Source organism: Mus caroli, unplaced genomic scaffold, assembly GCF_978045245.1.
Source record: "Mus caroli unplaced genomic scaffold, Mus_caroli_1 scaffold_8, whole genome shotgun sequence".
Classification (NCBI taxonomy): Eukaryota; Metazoa; Chordata; class Mammalia; order Rodentia; family Muridae; genus Mus; species Mus caroli.
The window spans coordinates 108,464,360-108,486,723 of NW_028227263.1; the positions used below are offsets into that span (position 1 = coordinate 108,464,360).

Below are 22,364 nucleotides of genomic sequence, written 5' to 3' on the forward strand. Positions count from 1 at the left end.
TAGGGCATGGTTCCTGTCCTTGTATTGGTCTTTTCCTGTTATTATCCTTTGAAGGGCTAGATTCGTGGAGAGATAATGTGTGAATTTGGTTTTGTCATGGAATACTTTGGTTTCTCCATCTATGTTAATTGAGAGCTTGGCTGGGTATAGTAGCCTGGGCTAGAATTTGTGTTCTTTTAGTGTCTGTATAACATCTGTCCAGGATCTTCTGGCTTTCATAGTCTCTGGTGAAAAATCTGGTGTAATTCTGATAGGCTTGCCTTTACATGTTACTTGGCCTTTTTCTCTTACTGCTTTTAGTATTCTATCTTTATTTAAAGCATTTGTTGTTCTGATTATTATGTGTCAGGAGGTATTTCTTTTCTGGTCCAGTCTATTTGGAGTTCTGTAGGCTTCTTGTATGTTCATGGGCATCTCTTTCTTTAGGTTTGGGAAGTTTTCTTCTATAATTTTGTTGAAGATGTTTGCTGGTCCTTTGAGTTGAAAATCTTCATTCTCATCCACTCCTATTATCCGTAGGTTTGGTCTTCTCATTGTGTCCTGTATTTCTTGGATGTTTTGAGTTAGGATCTTTTTGCGTTTTACATTTTCCTTGATTGTTGTGCCGATGTTCTCTATGGAATATTCTGCACCTGAGATTCTCTCTTCCATCTCTTGTATTCTGTTGCTGATGCTCGTATCTATGGTTCCAGATTTCTTTCCTAGGGTTTCTATCTCCAGTGTTGCCTCATTTTGGGTTTTCTTTATTGTGTCTACTTCCCTTTTTAGGTCTAGTATGGTTTTGTTCATTTCCATCATCTGTTTGGATGTGTTTTCCTGTTTTTCTTTAAGGACTTCTACCTGTTTGATTGTGTTATCCTGTTTTTCTTTAAGGACTTCTACCTTTTTGATTGTGTTATCCTGTTTTTCTTTAAGGACTTCCACCTGTTTGATTGTGTTATTCTGTTTTTCTTTAAGGACTTCTACCTGTTTGATTGTGTTATCCTGTTTTTCTTTAAGGACTTGTAACTTTTAGCCATGTTCTCCTGTAATTCTTTAAGTGAGTTATTAAAGTCCTTCTTGATGTCCTCTACCATCATCATGAGATATGCTTTTAGATCCGGGTCTAGCATTTCCGGTGAGTTGGGGTGCCCTGGACTGTGAGAAGTGGGAGTGCTGGGTTCTGATGATGGTGAGTGGTCTTGGTTTCTGTTAGTAAGATTATTACGTTTACCTTTCGCCATCTGGTAATCTCTGGGGATAGTTGTTATCATTGTCACTGTTTAAAGATTGGAGCAGACTCTGTGTTCCACTCACCCGAAGTCTCAAAAATCCTGTGGCGGGGGTCGTGGGTAGCTGGCGGGTGTCAGCCGACCCTGCGCCCTAGCTACCCTGGGCTGTTCTGACCAGAAGAGGCTTGTGGCCCTACTAAGGCCGGATTTCTGCCTCCCCAACCAAAGCAGTCTCAGGTCCCGCGTGATTGGACTGGAGCATAAGCTGTGTTCCACTCACCAGAAGTCTCAAAATCCTGTGGCGGGGGTCGTGCGTAGCTGGCAGGTGTCAGCCGACCTTGCGCCCTAGCTACCCTGGTGCTGTTCTGACCGGAAGACTTTCATGCCATTTGTAAGAAGCTTGTGAAACATGGGGCTGGAGGAAAGCCTCTGTTGTTGAAATTCTTGCCTGGATTGGATTTGGATATCTAAACCCATGTAAACATCCAGGCTTCTGAGGTATCTGTGTAATGCTGTTGGCACAAGTTCACAGAGACAAGTTCTCAGAAATCATTGACCAGATAACCCACCTAATAGTAAAGCTCCAAGGAAATGAGAGGTAAAGTATCTTTTTATACAAAGGGGAAGGGACGTAAGGACCACACGCCAAGGAAATTCTGTAACCTTACCATGTTGGCTATGCATCCACACATCACACAAACTCAAAGGAACACAAAATCATCTGAGAAATCCTGACATGGCATGGATACCAGAAACAACAGAGCAGTCACTATTTTTCTGCAAACATAGCAGACAGCTCATAGAAATTCCTTTCCCATGGCTGCAGAGGCCAAAATGTTGTTCATCACCAAAGGAGGTCAGGACTGGAACTCAAGCAGGTCAGGATACAGGAGCCAATGCTAAGGTCATGGAGGGATATTACTTAATGGCTTTCTCAGTTTGATCCTTTATAGAACTCAAGACTACCAATCCAGGGATGGCACCACCCACAATGGGCCCTCTCCCTTTGATCATCAGCTAAGAAAATGCCCCACAGTTGGATTTCATAGAGGCACTTCCACAACTCAAGCTCTTTTCTCTGGGTTAAATCCATCCTGTGTCAAGTTGACACACAAAACCAGCAAGTACAATTGATCCCTTGTCAACTTGACACACAAACATCACTATTAAGTTTCAACCCTTACTTTATTATTCATCTACAAGATCCAAATAACTTTAAAAGTCACACAGTCTTTACATATTAAAAGTTCAATCCTTTTTAAATTGCCAATATCTTTTAAAATCCAAAGTCTTTTAAAAATTCAAAGTCTCTAAACGCTGGGATCCACTTAAAACACTTTCTTCCACTCTTCCGGTCTGACCAGCACCAGGGTAGCTAGGGCGCAGGGTTGGCTGACACTCGCCAGCTACCCAGAACACCCGCCACAGGATCTTAAGACTTCTGGTGAGTGGAACACAGCTTCTGCTCCAATCCAATTGTGCGCGGGACCTGAGACTGCATTAGTTAGGGAAGCAGAAAACTGGCCTGTGTAAGGCCACAGGCCTCTTCCGGCCGGACCAACACCGGGGTAGCTAGAGCGCAGGGTCTGCTGACACCCGCCAGCTACCCACGACCCCCGCCACAGGATTTTGAGACTTCTGGTGAGTGGAACACAGCTTCTGCTCCAGTCCAATCACGCGGGACCTGAGACTGATTTGGTTGGGGAGGCAGAAATCCGGCCTGAGTAGGGCCACAAGCCTCTTCCGGTCAGAACAGCACCAGGGTAGCTAGGGCGCAGGGTCGGCTGACACTCGCCAACTACCCACAACACCCGCCACAGGATCTTAAGACTTCTGGTGAGTGGAACACAGCTTCTGCTCCAATCTTGCGCACGGGACCTAGGATTGCATTAGTTAGGGAAACAGAAAACCGGCCTGAGTAGGGCCACAGGCCTCTTCCGGCCGGACCAGCACTGGCATAGCTAGAGCGCAGGGTCAAACTTTATATGCCCCAATATAGGGGAATGCCAGGGCCAAAAGAATGGGAATGGGTGGGTAGGGAAGTGGGGGGCGCTATGGGGGACTTTTGGGATAGCATTGGAAATGTAATTGAGGAAAATATGTAATAAAAATATTAAAAATTAAAAAAAAAGAAGTTTGACAACTCACCTAAAAGCTCTAAAAAAAAAAAAAAAAAAAAAAGGAAGCAAATTCACCCAAGAGGAGTAGATGGCAGGAAATAATCAAACTCAGGGGTGAAATCAACCATGTGCAAACAAGAACTATTCAAAGAATCAACCAAACGAGGAGCTGGTTCTTTGAGAAAATCAACAAGATAGGTAAACACTTAGCCAGACTCACTAGAGGGCACAGGGACAGCATCCTAATTAACAAAATCTAAAATGAAAAGGGAGACATAACAATAGATCCTGAAGAAATCCAAAACACCATCAGATCCTTCTACAAAAGGCTATACTCAACAAAACTGGAGAACCTGGATGAAATGGACAAACTTCTAAACAGATACCAGGTACCAAAGTTAAATCAAGATCACATTAATGACCTAAACAGTCCTATATCCCCTAAAGAAATAGAAGCAATCATTAATAGTCTCCCAACCAAAAAAAGCCCAGGAACAGATGGGTTCAGTGCAAAGTTCTATCAGGCCTTCAAAGATCTTATTCCAGTTCTTCTCAAACTATTCCACAAAATAGAAATCGACGGCACTCTACCCAATTCATTCTAAGAAGCCACAATTACTCTGATAGCTAAACCACAAAAAGACCCAACGAAGATAGAGAACTTCAGACCAATTTCCCTTATGAATATCATGCAAAAATACTCAATAAAATTCTCGCTAAACAAACCCAAGAACACACCAAAATAATCATCCCTCTTGACCGAGTAGGTTTCATTCCAGGGATGCAGGGATGGTTTAATATATGGAAATCCATCAATGTAATCCATTATATAAACAAACTCAAAGACAAAAACCACATGATCATCTCCTTAGACACGGACGAAAGCATTTGAGAAAATCCAACACCCATTCATGATAAAAGTCTTAGAAAGATCAGGAATTCAAGGCCCATACCTAAACATGATAAAAGCAATCTACAGAAAACCAGTAGCCAACATCAAAGTAAATGGTGAGAAGCTGCAAGCAATCCCACTAAAATCAGGGACTAGACAAGGCTGCCCACTTTCTACCTACCTATTCAACATAGTACTTGAAGTCCCATCCAGAGCAATTCGACAACAAAAGGAGATCAAGGGGATACAAATTGGAAAGGAAGAAATCAAAATATCACTTTTTGCAGATGATATGATAGAATATATAAGTGACCCTAAAAATTCCACCAGAGAACTCCTAAACCGGATAAACAGATTCAATGAGATACCTGGATATAAAATTAACTCAAACAAGTCAATGGCCTTTTTCTAAACAAAGGATAAACAGGCTGAGAAAGAAATTAGGGAAACAACACCCTTCACAATAGTCACAAATAATATAAAATACATTGGCGTGACTCTAATTAAGGAAGTGAAAGATCTGTATGATAAGAACTTGAATTCTCTGAAGAAAGAAATTAAAGAAGATCTCAGAAGATGGCAAGATCTCCCATGCTCACGGATTGGCAGGTCTCTTATTTTGATGACTGCATTTGGGCCTCTTTTACTATCATTTGGCCATATTACACTTTGAAATGATAGACTTCCTCCTTCTCAGTATACTTTTTATTTGGTTCTGTTTGTTGGTTGTCCTTGTAAAGCCTGTTCTTTCCTAATGAAAGATGCAAACTAAATGGAAACTGAGGAGTGAGGGGTTGGGAATGAGCAAGAATGTAGAGGTAAATGAATCTAAAATCAGGATACATTCTAAAAGGGAAAATTAAATGAATCAATGTACAAAATTTTAAATGAATAAACAGAAACTATGAGTTTAAAAAAGTACAAGTTACATTCACTCTCTTTGTATCTACCCCTCTTTTCTCTGTGTATGCATGTGTTTCTTGTGTTTGTCTTGCTGTTTCCTTCTTCCTCTCCTTCCTCGTCTCCATCTATCTCTTCTCTCAATCTGCTTAATTTCAGAGTCCTGGCAATACTCATCTTGGGTCTACAGTGCTACAGAAGGACAATGTTTTTTCCCTGTGCCATCTACAACCAGGAGCATACTTTCAAACATGATCTTGGCAAATGTGTGCAATTATTTAACAGCTGACAGAAGAGGAGTGAATCTCATTTCTGACGTCATGTGGAAAATGACATTATTACTGCAGAAATTTGTCCCGAACTAAACAACTTTCCACTGTCTGCATGGAGGGACATCTGTACAGAACTAGAAATGCAGCTGCATGAAATAGCACTAGCTCAGAGTAAACGCCCCTGAGTAAACATTCTAGAACCTCATGTGACTGCTGGAGGACAGTTAAAATGGCTCTAATATCACTTTTAATAAAAAACTAATCAACACTGTTGTATTAGTTAATGCTTTGTGATGTAGATAGAATACAAAATGTGTATAAATTCATATTAGACATATGTCAAAAAACAATCTATGAACTTACCAGGGAGTGACAAAAAATGAGGTGCAACATAGGATAAAATGAAGAAAGACACAGATTTCTCTGTGTATCAACAAAATACCAGGTGCATTCTGGTGCATGAAGGTACCCAGAGATGGTGAAAAGGTTGTTTCTTTATTGAAAAATAAACCAAAATACCTACAGTACTTTCTTTATCCATTTAGTCAAACACCCTGTACAAACTAAGGCCTTCTTTTGTTCTCTACCTGTTCCACTGTCTCTGCCTTACGCAGATCTCAGATACAAGCAGGGCAGACAATGCTAGAAGCCCAAGATTCTACAGAGTTTGTTGCAAGGAGAAAGAAGCTAAAGTAATTGCCACTCTCCTTTTAAGACACCCAGACTTGGTAGCTCACAATCATGATTCTACAGAGAGAAAGCCATGGACATAAAGAATGTCCATGAGTCTGAGGCTGGAGGGAGATACACAGTCATTTCCAAAACAACATGAGTTAAAGAGAAAAACCTGTCTCTGGAAAATGAAAGAAGAGTAGAGAAAATATCCAGAGGAAGCAGAATGTGGGCAGGAGAACAGCAACAAATGCTGAAAGAGGAAACACATGCAGTCAGCCTCATCATCAGTCCTATTGCTGTTTGCTGATAAGTGCAGAACCCCTGTTACATGCATCTGTCAGACAAAATCAAGACTACTGTGTCTGGAAATTTACTGTGCTATCACACTCTAGTGTAAGGATGCAGGAGCAAGCTGGTCCAAGGATCAAAGGCTACAGAGCAGGGATGAGAAGGAGAGAACAGGGATCTGAGTCCAACCTAGGTCAGAATAGCCAAATAATTTTTTTTAAAAAAACGGTTCCTGCACAAGAAACTGGAAAAGAGCCACAGTCTTGGAATTCACAATGTCCTACAAGGTGCTTTCAATGCACTCAGCCCTGCCCTTCAACATGGTCACAAAGGAGCCCTTTGATCTCTTCCTTTGTTCATGGACAGATGCAGACAGCTCACAACTCAAAAACAGTTTCTCAACCTAGTTGCCTCAACCTAGGTGGCCCACTCCTTCCTGCCCAAGGCTACTGTCCCTATGTTTAATGTGTGTTGATGGGATACATTTTGTTGGAATGTGACATATCATATGCACATTATTAATACCAGTCCATGAATCTGGTAAGAAACACTGATATGATTTCCTAAGCTAAAAGACAAGGCAAAAGGAACAGCCACGTGAAGATTACCTCCTTTCACCAGCACCTATCTCAGCATTCAGGGCTACTATTTCTCCATTATCTTGTCCACACAATCCTGTCTTGCAGCTCAGAATCTGTCCTTCCCATTGGCTGCTGATTGATTTATGACATCACTCTCTCTCTTAGCCTACCAGCACCTAGTAGAATCCTGGGGTTTCCATGGTACTGCCTGTAAACACATTTGGATCATTACAGGTAACCTGTGACCAGTGACCAGTGAGCTCTGTTTGATACTGGACACACTCGCTGGTTTGGTCAGCATATCAGATGAAGACTACCATTTATCCAGCTCAATTGTAGGGTGGAGTACTGTTACTCCCCATACAGAGCCCCAACCCCCACCAAACATGTCAGGTAAGGAAAGCAACTTTCAAATATTTTTTATCACATCTCTCCTCTAATTTTTAGAATATGTTTAAATCTTTAGAATACTAGGGATGACATGGATATAGATATCTCACGTTGAAAGTCATATTAACTTTTATTCTTACGAAGAATGTAACTTTAGACACATAGTTTACTCTCAACGGATTCTTTATCCACCTCAGAGAAATTACAGTGTTACTATGGTCTGTGCTCTGTGCTGTTGAATCTTAAAAGAGAAGGAATGTGGGAGAGACTAAGAGGGGGCTAGAATCTGCAAAGGTAATTCTTCTAGTGAAAGAAATATTGAAGCTGTTACATGAAAGACAGATTCACAAGAACTGGGGGACAAAAAATCCAAAGATTTAAGATGAAGGGCTAGAAAATAGAGAAATAGAAGGAGTCAAACCTGCAGAGATGAACTTAAAAGAACACAAAGATAGTCTGGGACAGAATGATGCAGAGAATCACACATTTTAAATCAAAAGGATCAAGGCACTTTCATTTCCCAAGCCTTGTTTAGGCAACCATATTGTTAAGATTCCTCTCGGCACAAGTTCACTGTCATATATAGAGAATATTATCCCACTCTGGTTCCCACCTTTTACAATCTACCACATCTTGTGCAGAGTTTTCTGATTCTTCTATGCACTGGTTGTGTTGGATACTATCAGTTGGGGCTGAGAACTCCATAGTCAGTTGTTCTCTGTACAACACTAACTGACACAGGTGGGAAATCCTCACAAGGCTTCCCCTCTCCAAGAGTTACAGGCAATAAACAGGAACAGAGGAAGAGTAAATCTTATTCAGGGATCAACCTTCTAATAGGTTACCAAATCCCAAAGGGTCAGCCCTAAACACATGTACACACCATGAAATGTGAGTAGCAGGTTGTATACATAAAGTCATAAACACACAGGTGTTTAAGAATTATACCCAAGGAGCTAAAGGGACCTGCAACCCTATAGGTGGTACAACATTATGAACTAACCAGTACCCCGGAGCTCTTGACTCTAGCTGCATATGTATCAAAAGATGGCCTAGTCGGCCATCACTGGAAAGAGAGGCCCATTGGACACACAAACTTTATATTCCCCAGTACAGGGGAACGCCAGGGCCAAAAAAAAAAAAAAAAAATGGGAATGGGTTGGTAGGGAAATGGGGGAGAGGGGGAGGGTATGGGGGACTTTTGGGATAGCATTGGAAATGTAATTGAGGAAAATACGTAATAAGATATATTTAAAAAAAAGAGTTATACTTATAAAAGATGTCATCAGTTACAGGAGTGGGAGGGACAAAGGAGAAGGTAGCAAAGATAATTAAGTAAATACAATATTCATGTACAAACTCCCTGACATGTAATTTTAAAAAAACAAAATTACCCACAGAGTATAGATAAGATTGGTGGTCCTGGTACTCAACTATAAAAGCAGCATGTCAGATCCAGAGGCAGGTTGGTTTCTGTGATTTCAAGTCCAGCCTACTCTTAAGTAAAGAGTCCATGCCTCTTTACATAGATGTGCACAAGACAGGGAAAAGGCAGTAGCTTGAGAAGCTATCTAAGGCTCTCCTACCTCTAAACACTGCTACTCTAGGACAGAGTTTTGAGGCAATGTCACAGCAGGTATGAGAGCAAGACAAAGCAGGGCAAAGAAGGAATATGTCTACGTTGGAGCAAAGGTTGAACCAGATCAACTAGGAATTCCATGCCCACAGAGGAAGATCAGGTAGCTCATCAAAGGAGTGTCATTCTGGCTAGTTCCAAGAATCAATCTGAGCACTTGCAATTGGGATGCTGGAGGAAACTTCAGTCTTAGTCAATCACAGCCAGTACAAACTGGATATAGCACGGCTCCCCCACAGTAACCTAGAAAACATCAACCTCACCATTTTCCCACTCTCTTCTTCTTCTCTACAGAAAATATCCAAAGTTCACCTTACTTTGGGACAGAAAGCACTCTGCACCCTTCTCTGCCTCTGCTGAGCAACTCCATACAGCCTGCAGGAACGGTGTGCAACTTTTCCAGGGTCTCCACCCCAGATGTGAGTTCAGCATGGCTTCTACCATCAGCATCCAGCACTTCTCTCCAGCCGCTCATGGGTAATGCCTATCTTAACCCACAAGCTGGCACAACCATGCTGACAGTGCTAACAGAGCAGGGCCAGATTTCCACCTCGGCACCCTCCTATCCAGGTGCTCTCAAGTGGGATTGCACTGGAAGCACTCATGGGAGGGAAGATGCACTCAAGGAATTCAATATGATGCTCATTGACCAGGACACTACACTCTCCTCCCTGGCTGTGACAAACCAGTGTGATAAAATTTTAGATCCCAATGCCATAGTTCCTTTTCATCCAACACTGTCTGCCAGCTTTGTCCAATTCACACCACAACAGATGCCAAATCAAGGATACAGCCTGGCACCTTCCTACCAGGAAGGCAGCCAGTTCTATTACTATGAGCACAACAACCTGGGCCCTCTGAGAGCCGGAGAATTTGGGCAGTGTTTGCAGGCCCATGGCTCCGTGTCCTACCCTGGGAGTCAGACCTCTGCGCTCCAACCAGAGATGGTGATGGTGCTAAAGGAGATTCAGCCAAGGAATATCCAAATACCACTTTTTACCTCTGCCTTCTCCTATTCCACATCTGCTCAGTCCATGCCAGACAACGGTCTTCCCGGTGAGTACAGATCCAGGAGGGAAGTATTGGGATCAGTACTCCAAAGAAATTGACCTCTACCTTTTAGTAGTGGACAGTACACACAGAGGGAGAATGACTCTCCTAACAGGTTAAGTACAGCTCTGACTTTCCACCACCACCTTCAGACAAGGCCACAGTGAGTAGCATCCATCCTGTATTAAATGATATTCATGGAGCACACGATAGTCACACATGTAACTAACTACACAGAATGATCAGTCCTATCCACCAATACACTGCAATAGACTCCTTCCTGACCTATCATTGATCTTGTGTCTAGAAGACACTGAGGAATTGTTTTGGTAACACGGGATTTTCCATGAGTTGAAATCCTCCAGAGCAATGTAGCTCAGAATCTGTCCTGGAGGAAGAATTCCTCCCAGAGTCTCAGCACCTGTTCTGGAATTTTCTTACACTTAAAATTGTGGAGAGAGTATGGCATAGTCAAAGTACCATTTCTAATTTGGCTAAGCCTGCTCGGTTTTTTTGTTTTATATTGCTTTTTTTTTTCTTTTGCTGTAGTACTGCAGAGGTAAACCATGTGCAAGAACATAAGATCATGGAGACATGTTCTCTACTACTGAGTCTCACACAAGCCCAACAATTTCAAATTCTCATACCATTTTACATTCCACTTATAACATTGTGAAATATGGGACTAGAGAAAATTGTTGGTTGTTTAAATGCTTGCCTTGCAGGAGTGCCTAAGTGGGTTTGCAACCTAAACCTACATAAAAAACCAAGATTCTGGGGTCATCTGAGTAATGACATTATTCAAAGGGTCAGGTAAATTTTTGGAAATTATGGACCAGACAACCTACCTAGTAGCAAAGTTCCACGAACATGAGAGACGTTCTTCATAAAGACAAAGGGGAAGGAAAATGAGGAGCACACGTCCATGTAAATTGGTAACTGACCTACTGAGGGTTTTCCTCCACAAATCACACAAACAGGAAGGAAAATAGAAATCTCTGAGAAAGCATGACATGCAATGATCTGCACAAACATAGCAGTCACCATCGCTCTGCCCACAGAGGTAGCATCCAAACTCTTCATCAAGAGCTCATAGGAATGTCCTCCCACTGCTGCAGGGGCCAAATGCTATGGTCCTATGAAATGGGATTGGGGGTGGGGAGCATCTCATTTACCCCAGGCACTGACTTCTTCCTTCACTCTTTTCCAGTGGTTCAAATGGAGACATCCCTGGGATTGCCACCTTCAGGCCAGACACACTGTCAGCTGCAGAGTCCAGAACTCTGCAACACCTGTGTCCAGGTTTCCCAGATAAGGCCACCAGCTGTCAACAGGGACAGGGCATTAACAGCCCCCATCCACAGTCCTTCAGAGTTCCTGGCCTTGCCTCCAGCTCCAAGCCTGGAACAACCAGAGAACAAAACCATGCCTGAGACAAAAGAGGGCACAAAAGAAAACCAAGACACACCAATCCTGACTTTGGAACACCCTGACTTGCAGCAGCCTCTGCACTGCACTGACACTGAGAGCCTCAGGCAGAAGCCTGATTCTGATAATGCCCATTTGGGATGCATCAGCATGGGCCCTAAAGAGCTTGTGGGGCTAGAGAATGAGATTGGATCCAGTTTCAACTTTAAAGACATCACTAGGTTTGGGGCAAACATTAAACTTCCCCAACTCCTAAACACCCTCACAGACATAGACCAAGGTCAGTCCTGTGAAAACTGGAGAGTCACCAATGTCCCCTCTGACCAGGTGAGGAAGAACAAACATAAATCCTTTGAGTTGCTTGAGGGGTCTCCCCAGGCCAAAATCCAGCACCAGGACCTGGTGGAGGGAGAGGGGGCTGTGGGTGTTGCTGGGGCCAGTGACAGGGCTATTGACAACATGGCAAAGCACCCAGAAGGCAAAGCTCCCAAAGGGCCCCCCAGCAAGAGCAAAAGAGGTAGAAAACAGGGGCAAGAAAGACCAAGTGGACCAGAGAACAAATCCAAGAAACCAGAGGAGCTTAAGCAGTCAAGGAAGAGAGTCAAAGCAGAAAAGGAGCCCACCATCCCCAAGACCAACAGGAAGAGGAACCCACCTGAGCTCAGTCAAAACAGCTTCAAGAAGCCTCGAACCAACCTTGCAATGCACATGCTGGAGTCTGTGCAGGTCTTCCACCCACTGGGGAAGAAGAGTGAGAAGAAAACTGGCATCTCCTCCTTCAGAGTTCTGCAAACCTTCAACAGCAACAAAGATCCAGGTCCAGGCTCAGTTACTACAACAGTGTTAAACATGCCATGTGAGGGCCAGCATCCTCCCAAAAGCCCAGGAAAGGTCCAGGGATCAGAGAGCAGTGTTAACAAAGATTGTCTATCTCCATCCCAGTGTGAGCTGCCCCCAGCTGGGAAGGTCAAGTTAGTTCCTCTGCCTTTTCCAACTCTGGACAAGCCTCAATCCAGACCTGCTTCTAGAAAGCCCCTTTCCCTGGCTTTACACAGGCCCACTACAGCTTACCCTGTGCAGCCTCACTCTCACTCAGCTCAACCTACCACACTCAGGCCAGCCCAACCACCTCCTGTGAGCACATCTTTGGTAGCCTCTGCCAAGCCAGCTCCTCCAATTTCCTCCAGTGCCACTGGACCTAATGTAACCAAATTCAACCAGTCTAGTGCTGTGCCCCAGTTGGCCACCTCGAGGCCTGTACCCTCCAGAGCATCATCTCACACATCATTCCAGAGAGAGCTTGTTTCTGCTGCCAGGAACAAGGTACCATCACCTCCCAAACCTCAAACCCAATATCTGCTGCATGACTTTAGCCGCCAACCCATTCCATGGAAGAAAGTCGACATTCTGGGACCAGTTGTCTCACAACCCATCACAAAAGAGCAGAGGCCAAAGAGGGAGGCCATGAAGAGGCGAGCCCAACAAGAGCGTGAGAATGCTGTCCAGAACCCCTCTACTGGGAAACTGCAGATTTTCCTTCAGAGGGAGAGGGATATGGAAATTTCTCAATATTATGGCTATGCAATGTAAGTGCTCGCCAGATCATTCCAACAAAGTGCTTTTCGACATTTACTTGAAGAGATATAGTCACTATACAGAATATAGAAGACTAAGTATAAAGATAGATAGAAAAAACATACCCACATGAATTTTAATAGTTAGTAAAATTGCCATATAATGTTAAGTTGACTACTTTATTCTATTTCTCTTAACTGTGAAGATTTTGTTTTTATTATATTCTATATGAACATAAACTTAAGAAATAGTTATTTAACATTAAACCAATTGAGAAAATTCTACGGTTGTGCTAAAATTATTTTCGCGTTTTTCATTCACTGGACATGGTATATCTTGAATTACATACTGAATATTGAGCACACACTCCTTCCATTTCCATAAACCTGTACATTTCTCACCTCTCAACACAGCTCATATTCATTCATACTGAGCCTAGTTAAGGCATGATAGTCTCCACTAAATTGTTTTCCTGTCGACAACATAATTTCATTTTTATGAATAAATTTCCCATTGTGTTTACACATCACATTTCCTTTATACTCTTCTCTGTTGTTGACACTAAGGCTATTTTCCTAATATAGCTGCTGTGGACTGTTGTAATAGCTGTTTTTGGTGTTAACCTGACTACATCTCTAATTAATTAAAACTTAATTTATTGGGTACACCTGTGAGGGGATTTTCTTAATTAAAAGTTATTAACTCATTTGAAGTACACATACTGAACATTAATCTGGATCTTCTTTGGTGGGAAGATCTACCTTTAATTTGGCCAAACCTCCTTGTGTCAGTCTATGTAGAGAATGTGGATTAGGAAGCATTTTGTTCTTTGCTTGCTTGTCCTTGCACTTGCTATCCAGTCCATTCCTCTACTGGCATTACAGCCTCATTCTTCAGGATTCCAGACAATGTATACTGAAGACCAGATCAAATAGCCACATGGATTGAATAGCTACAGAACTGGTGTTAGACAGCCATTATTGTACTATTACTGTACTACAAGACCACAGCCTGCAAGTCATTCATATAGATAGATAGATGGATAGATAGATAGATAGATAGATAGATAGATATATTCTCCATAGATATTCATTGTATCAATTTTGTTCCTCTAGGGAACTCTAACTAGATATTCTAGCTATGCAAAGTGAGAGCCAAGTACAAGTGTGCTACAACCAACACTGACAGGCAAATATGCCTCTAATATAGTGATTTGAATTCCTTTTTGTAAATACCCAGGGGTGGTATTACCTGGGCCATATGTTAAGATTCATTCTTAATTTTTTGAAGAGCCGCCCCTCCGCTGTGTTTCTGCTGTGTAGTGATTCTAGCAAACACTCATGGACAGTTTGGGGGTTTTTTTGGTTTTTTTGTTTGTTTGGTTTTGGTTTTTTTGCTTTTTGTGACAGAGTTTCTCTGTATAGCCCTGGCTGTTCTGGAACTCACTTTGTAGACCAGGCTGGCCTCGAACTCAGAAAACTCAGAAATCCGCCAGCCTCTGCCTCCCGAGTGCTGGGATTAAAGGCGTGCACCACCACGCCCGGCTTTCATGGACACTTTTAAAGGTCAATACAATGTCTGTACTTCTGGTCAGCAGCTCCCTCAGGAACTTGTGGAAATCATGTAGCCCTGAATCGCACTACCTTTGGACAATTCTTAAAATTGTATTTTATTTTATTATAATTTTATTTTATTATAATAATTCTATATTATATTATATTTATTTTATTATAATTCTTTAAATTGTATTTTATTTTATTATAATAATTTTTATATTATTTTATTTATTTTATGTATGTGAGTATGCTATCTGCATGTACATCTGCATGCCAGAGTAAGGTATCAAATTCCATTATAGATGGTTTTGAGCCTCCATGATTTTGCTGGGAATTGAACTCAGGACCTTTGGAAGATCACCCAGTGCTCTTAACCACTGAGCCATCTTTCTAGCCTGACTTTGGAGTTTTAAGCACAAAAACTATATCTTGAGCTGACACATTTCAGTTTTCAGTAAGAGTTATCAAGAAGCAGAACTACAGAAGTAAAAAGGCAAGGCTAATACATTTAGGGGCTTTTCCTGGATCCAGGAACTATGTCCTAGGTGTTTGATGGTTAAGCCTTTGTTGCAATTTTTGGCAGGTGTAGGGGTCTACATGCTGGATTCTAAGGTCAGCATGGTGTTTCCAGCATGGTCTCAGTTGTGCTAAGGTCTGGGGCCTGTTACAACTCCTATACGCAATGTAAAAGCTTATATCCTTACCAGTGATACAGAAGATTTTTCTGCAAACTTGACAGTGTTTGTCATCTCTTGACTCAATTAGTGCCATTGATCACTTGTTCTTTAGCTGGTGGTAGTGATTGGGAAGGCTATATAACCTTCAGGAAACAGAGCCTTCCTAGCAGAAGTGGATAATTAGAAGTGTCCTTTAAGGTTATAGTCTAGAAATGGTTCTGGCCTTTTTCTTTTCAGATCAGCCATGACAGAAGCTACTGCTATACACCACACTGCTATTAACTGTGCCATTCCACCATGCCTGTCCTGCTGTGATACACTACAGATCTCTGAACATGAGCGCAAACAAACCTCCCCTCCTTGTTTCTGCCAGGTATTGTGTCACAGCAGCAAGAAAGAAACTAAAAGGCTGTAGAGTGTTCAGTGTATGCTGTCTAGTTTTGTGTCAACTTTAGCTTTGAAACAAGATAAAGATATCTGAGCCCAGGGAATCTCAATTGAGAAAATGCCTCCAGAAAATCAAGCTGAAAGAAAAACTTCACGGCATTTTCTTAATAGTCATTGAGATGGGAGGACCCATTCCATTCTACATGGTGCCATTCCTAGGCTGGTGGACCTAGAGCCCCTAAGAAAATTGGTGGAGTGTGGCTGGAGAGATGGCTCATTGGTTAAGAGCACTGCTATTCTTCCAAAGGTCCTGAGTTCAATTCCCAGAATCCAAATGGTGGCTCACAACCATCTATAATGGGATCTGATTTCATTTTCTGATGTGCATTTAAATGATGTGCATTTAAGGCATTCACCAGGGCCAGGAAGTGGGAGTTGGTGGGTTAAGGAGCAGGGATGGGGGAGGGTATAGGGGCTTTGGGGATAACATTTGTAATGTAAATGAAGAAAATATCTAATAAAAAATAAAAAGACATTCACATATATAAAATACATGCATAAATCGTTTTTTAAAAGTAAGCTGAGGAACCAGTGTACATCACTCATCCATGGCCTCTGCATCAGGTCCTGCCTCCAGATTGCTTCCCATTTTGAGTCCTTGCCTTGGCTTCCCTCAATGGACTGTGACTCAGGATACTTAAGAGTAATCAATAAACCTTTTTCTTCCCGGGTTGCTTTTGGTCATGGTGTTCAATTAGTGACATAGACACCCTATGTAAAATAATTGGTGAATGTGCTTGCGGTCAGACCTGATGACAGTGATTGTGGCAGAGGCCAACAAACACACATAACTGTAAAAGGCATGAGAGAAAGTAATTAATTCAAATCATGTCCTGATTTTCAGATACTCACTGTTTAATAACTGAAGCTTATTCTTGAATTTCTGTATGAAAATGCTCTTCAGTCTTCGATAAGGCAGCTTGAAGACTTCAAGGCAGCAAACAAAAGAAACTTTCAGAAATGTAGCAAGATGTTAGCTCTAAAAGCACACTGGCGTTGACTGAAGTAGCAGCTATGTGTGTGAGTGTTGGCACACAAAACCCACAGCATGAGTGGGAAGTTCAGAGGTCAACTCCCTGAAGTTAGTCCTTCTGTGTCACAGTTCAATTTGGTGATGGAATACAGGAGGTGAGATTTGGGTGGCAAACAGCTTTACCTGCTGAGCCATCTCGCTAGTCCTCCTTCAAGTTTTCCATAACAAGTTGCCAAAGGTAGGTGGAGTAACCACTGTGTCACTGAACTTTAAATTCTGAAACAACTTTCATAGATTCACTCATGGAAAAATGCATTTCCAAGTTGTGAAGTTTACCGTAGATTGCTATAACAAGGAAAAAATTAAGATGTCATTATCATCAAATAATTTTTGAAGTAAGCAAAAAGATGTTTCCCCATCCATTTGTAAAAACTTTCAATATATTTGCATGTTTTCTGTATATACTTGGGGTTTTTTTACTAATATTTCTATAACCATCTTAAAAACTAAGACTATCTAACCTATAAGTGGACCCCACTTATATAAGAACACCTCACCTGAGAACATCTCTTAAGAATACAGCTTCTGACAACATTTTCTGCAGGAGTTTTCCTCTTCTGTGGTAATCCAGGCCCACCTTCCTTATTATGGAATAAAGCAGCTTTGCATACACGGTAATTATCTGCACAAAGAGGGAATTCCAACATGAGATAATCAGTGATATATTCTGTTTTCAAGCAGACCATGTTCTTGGCAGTAGCCTCAACAACGAATTGACTTTAGTGGGCTTACTTAAAATGCATAGATTTCAAGCCCCAGCAGTGCACTGGAAAATTTTCAGTTACAACCTGAACATTGCTGTGATGCGTTTGTGTGGCAGTTTAAAGGCATACAGCTGAAGGACTTTGCTTCACATTCTAATGATCCTGTAAACTGGATGCCTTTAACCTGAATTTGAATCACTGGATATTGACTGATCCTAATAAAAACTTAACTAGTTTTCAATCCACAGAGTACATAAGGACTTTCCTTGTAAGTATATGAGGCTGTAGGAGCTTTAACAAGGAGATTTGCTTCAAAACTGTTGTAGTTCATAAAAGCAAAAGTTATACATTAGGGTTATGTCATTTTTTCATGATTTTTATATATGTATTCTTGCCATTTAACCTCTTTTTAACAGACAGTTTAACAATGAAGCTTGAGCTCTAAACTTAAAAGATGTATATATGTAAATGTGTGTCTGTATAAACTTCTATCATTTCCAAAATTGGGCAGAAAACTTTAAGAGAGATAAAGAATGAAAAATAGAAACTCGAGTAGGGCCACAGGCCTCATCCAGCCGGACCAGCACCGGGGTAGCTAGAGCGCAGGGTCGGCTGACACCCGCCAGCTACCCACTACCCCCGCCACAGGATTTTGAGACTGCTGGTGAGTGGAACACAGCTTCTGCTCCAGTCCAATCACGCGGGGCCTGAGACTGCTTTGGTTGGGGAGGCAGAAATCCGGCCTACATAGGGCCACAAGCCTCTTCCGGTCAGAAAAGCACCGGGGTAGCTAGGGCGCAGGGTCGGCTGACACTCGCCAGCTACACACAACACCTGCCACAGGATCTTAAAACTTCTGGTGAGTGGAACACAGCTTCTGCTCCAATCCAATTGTGCGCGAGACCTGAGACTGCATTAGTTAGGCAAGCAGAAACCGGCCTGAGTAGGGCCACAGGCCTCATCCAGCCTGACCAGCACCTGGGTAGCTAGAGCGCAGGGTCGGCTGACACCCGCCAGCTACCCACGACCCCCGCCACAGGATTTTGAGACTGCTGGTGAGTGGAACACAGCTTCTGCTCCAATCTTTAAACAGTGACAACGACAACAACTAACCCCAGAGATTACCAGATGGCGAAAGGTAAACGTAATAATCTTACTAACAGAAACCAAGACCACTCACCATCATCAGAACCCAGCACTCCCACTTCGCCCAGTCCAGGGCACCCCAACACACCGGAAAACCTAGACACGGATCTAAAAGCATATCTCATGATGATGGTAGAGGACTTCAAGAAGGACTTTAATAACACACTTAAAGAAATACAGGAGAACACTGCTAAACAGGTAGAAGACATTAAAGAGGAAGCACAAAAATCCCTTAAAGAATTGCAGGAGAACACTGCTAAAGAGTTACAAATCCTTAAAGAAAAACAGGATAACATAATCAAACAGGTAGAAGTCCTTAATGAAAAACAGGAAAACACATCCAAACAGATGATGGAAATGAACAAAACCATACTAAACCTAAAAAGGGAAGTAGACACAATAAAGAAAACCCAAAATGAGGCAACACTGGAGATAGAAACCCTAGGAAAGAAATCTGGAACCATAGATACCAACATCAGCAACAGAATACAAGAGATGGAAGAGAGAATCTCAGGTGCAGAAGATTCCATAGAGAACATCGGCACAACAATCAAGGAAAATGTAAAATGCAAAAAGATCCTAACTCAAAACATCCAAGAAATACAGGACACAATGAGAAGACCAAACCTACGGATAATAGGAGTGGATGAGAATGAAGATTTTCAACTCAAAGGACCAGCAAATATCTTCAACAAAATTATAGAAGAAAACTTCCCAAACCTAAAGAAAGAGGTGCCCATGAACATACAAGAAGCCTACAGAACTCCAAATAGACTGGACCAGAAAATACCTCCCGACACATAATAATCAGAACAACAAATGCTTTAAATAAAGATAGAATACTAAAAGCAGTAAGAGAAAAAGGCCAAGTAACATATAAAGGCAAGCCTATCAGAATTACACCAGATTTTTCACCGGAGACTATGAAAGCCAGAAGATCCTGGACGGATGTTATACAGACACTAAGAGAACACAAATTCCAGCCCAGGCTACTATACCCAACCAAACTCTCAAATACCATAGATAGAGAAAACAAAGTATTCCACGACAAAACCAAATTCACACATTATCTCTCCACGAATCCAGCCCTTCAAAGGATAATAACAGAAAAAACCAATACAAGGACAGGAACCACGCCCTAGAAACAACAAGAAGGTAATCCCTCAACAAACCTAAAAGAAGACAGCCACAAGAACAGAATGCCAACTTTAACAACAAAAATAACAGGAAACAACAATTACTTTTCCTTAATATCTCTTAATATCAATGGACTCAACTCCCCGATAAAAAGACATAGACTAACAAACTGGCTACACAAACAAGACCCAACATTTTGCTGCTTACAGGAAACTCATCTCAGAGAAAAAGATAGACACTACCTCAGAATGAAAGGCTGGAAAACAATTTTCCAAGCAAATGGTATGAAGAAACAAGCTGGAGTAGCCATTCTAATATCTGATAAGATTGACTTCCAACCCAAAGTCATTAAAAAAGACAGGGAGGGACACTTCATACTCATCAAAGGTAAAATCCTCCAAGAGGAACTATCAATCCTGAATATCTATGCTCCAAGTACAAAGGCAGCCACATTCATTAAAGAAACTTTAGTAAATCTCAAAGCACACATTGCACCTCATACAATAATAGTGGGAGACTTCAACACACCACTTTCACCAATGGACAGATCGTGGAAACAGAAACTAAACAGGGACACAGTGAAACTAACAGAAGTTATGAATCAAATGGATCTGGCAGATATCTACAGAACATTCTATCCTAAAACAAAAGGATATACCTTCTTCTCAGCACCTCATGGTACCTTCTCCAAAATTAACCACATAATTGGTCACAAAACAGGCCTCAACAGATACAAAAATATTGAAATTGTCCCATGCATCCTATCAGATCACCATGAACTAAGGCTGACCTTCAATAACAAAATAAATAATAGAAAGCCAACCTTCACGTGGAAACTGAACAACACTCTTCTCAATGATACCTTGGTCAAGGAAGGAATAAAGAAAGAAATTAAGGACTTTTTAGAGTTCAATGAAAATGAAGCCACAACATACCCAAACTTATGGGATGCAATGAAATTGCAAACTTAGAAATGCAATGAAAGCATTTCTAAGAGGAAAACTCATAGCTCTGAGTGCTTCCAAAAGGAAACTAGAGAGAGCACACATTAGCAGATTGACAACATACCTAAAAGCACTAGAACAAAAGGAAGCAAATTCACCCAAGAGGAGTAGACGGCAGGAAATAATCAAACTCAGGGGCAAAATCAACCAAGTGGAAACAAGAAAAACTATTCAAAGAATCAACCAATCAAGGAGCTGGTTCTTTGAGAAAATCAACAAGATAGATAAACCCTTAGCCAGACTCACTAGAGGGCACAGGGAAAGCATCCTAATTAACAAAATCAGAAATGAAAAAGGAGACATAACAACAGATCCTGAAGACATCCAAAACACCATCAGATCCTTCTACCAAAGGCTATACTCAACAAAACTGGAGAACCTGGATGAAATGGACAAGTTCCTAGACAGATACCAGGTACCAAAGTTGAATCAAGATCAGGTTAATGATCTAAAAAGCCCTATATCCCCCAAAGAAATAGAAGCAGTCATTAATAGTGTCCCAACTAAAAAAAGCCCAGGACCAGATGGGTTTAGTGCAGAGTTCTATCAGACCTTCAAAGAAGATCTAATCCCAGTTCTTCACAAACTATTCCACAAAATAGAAACAGAAGGTACTCTACCCAACTCATTCTATGAAGCCACAATTACTCTGATACCTAAACCACAAAAAGACCCAACAAAGATAGAAAACTTCAGACCAATATCCCTTATGAATATTGATGCAAAAATCCTCAATAAAGTTCTTGCTAACCGAATCCAAGAACACATCAAAACAATCATCCATCCTGACCAAGTAGGTTTCATCCCAGGGATGCAGGGATGGTTCAATATACGGAAATCAATCAACGTAATCCAGTATATAAACAAACTCGAAGACAAAAACCACATGGTCATCTCGTTAGATACGGAAAAAGCATTTGACAAGATCCAACACCCATTCATGATAAAAGTCTTGGAAAGATCAGGAATTCAAGGCCCATACCTAAACATGATAAAAGCAATCTACAGCAAACCAGTGGCCAACATCAAAGTAAATGGTGAGAAGCTTGAAGCAATCCCTCTAAAATCAGGGACTAGACAAGGCTGTCCACTTGCTCCATACCTATTCAACATTGTACTTGAAGTCCTAGCCAGAGCAATTCGACAACAAAAGGAGATCAAAGGGATACAAATTGGAAAAGATGAAGTCAAAATATCACTCTTTGCAGATGATATGATAGTATATATAAGTGACCCTAAAAATTCCACCAGAGAACTCCTGAGCCTGATAAACAGCTTCGGTGAAGTAGCTGGATATAAAATTAACTCAAACAAATCAATGGCCTTTCTCTACACAAAGAATAAACAGGCCGAGAAAGAAATTAGGGAAACAACACCCTTCTCAATAGTCACAAATAATATAAAATATCTTGGCGTGACTCTAACTAAGGAAGTGAAAGATCTGTATAATAAAAACTTCAAGTCTCTGAAGAAAGAAATTATAGAAGATCTCAGAAGATGGAAAGATATCCCATGCTCACGGATTGGCAGGATCAACATTGTAAAAATGGCTATCTTGCCAAAAGCAATCTACAGATTCAATGCAATCCCCATCAAAATTCCAAATCAATTCTTCAACGAATTAGAAAGTGCAATCTGCAAA

General features: G+C 41.5%; 1 protein-coding gene and 1 long non-coding RNA gene across 3 annotated transcripts in view; one reads left to right on the forward strand and one right to left on the reverse strand.

Moving 5' to 3' along the window:
• The window catches only part of LOC147003325 (uncharacterized), a 64,967-nt gene that overhangs the window by 23,622 nt on the left and 18,981 nt on the right, over positions 1–22,364 (reverse strand). Inside the window, exons 3-4 of the long non-coding RNA XR_015047970.1 lie at positions 17,229–17,353; positions 16,551–17,016 (exon numbers count right to left, since the gene is read on the reverse strand). This is a non-coding gene — a long non-coding RNA (uncharacterized LOC147003325). The remainder of the gene's footprint in view (positions 1–16,550; positions 17,017–17,228; positions 17,354–22,364) is intronic.
• On the forward strand, positions 9,424–13,033 carry LOC110288022 (uncharacterized protein C2orf78 homolog). Of its 2 annotated transcripts, none has more exons than XM_085840940.1 (2): positions 9,424–9,442; positions 11,226–13,033. In XM_085840940.1, exons 1-2 carry the CDS (start codon positions 9,439–9,441, stop codon positions 13,031–13,033), a joined length of 1,812 nt encoding a protein of 603 aa, XP_085697066.1. In that variant the 5' UTR covers positions 9,424–9,438. The 2 variants fall into 2 exon arrangements, with proteins under 2 accessions (XP_085697066.1, XP_085697065.1); XM_085840939.1 differs by lacking the exon at positions 9,424–9,442 and adding an exon at positions 9,985–10,021.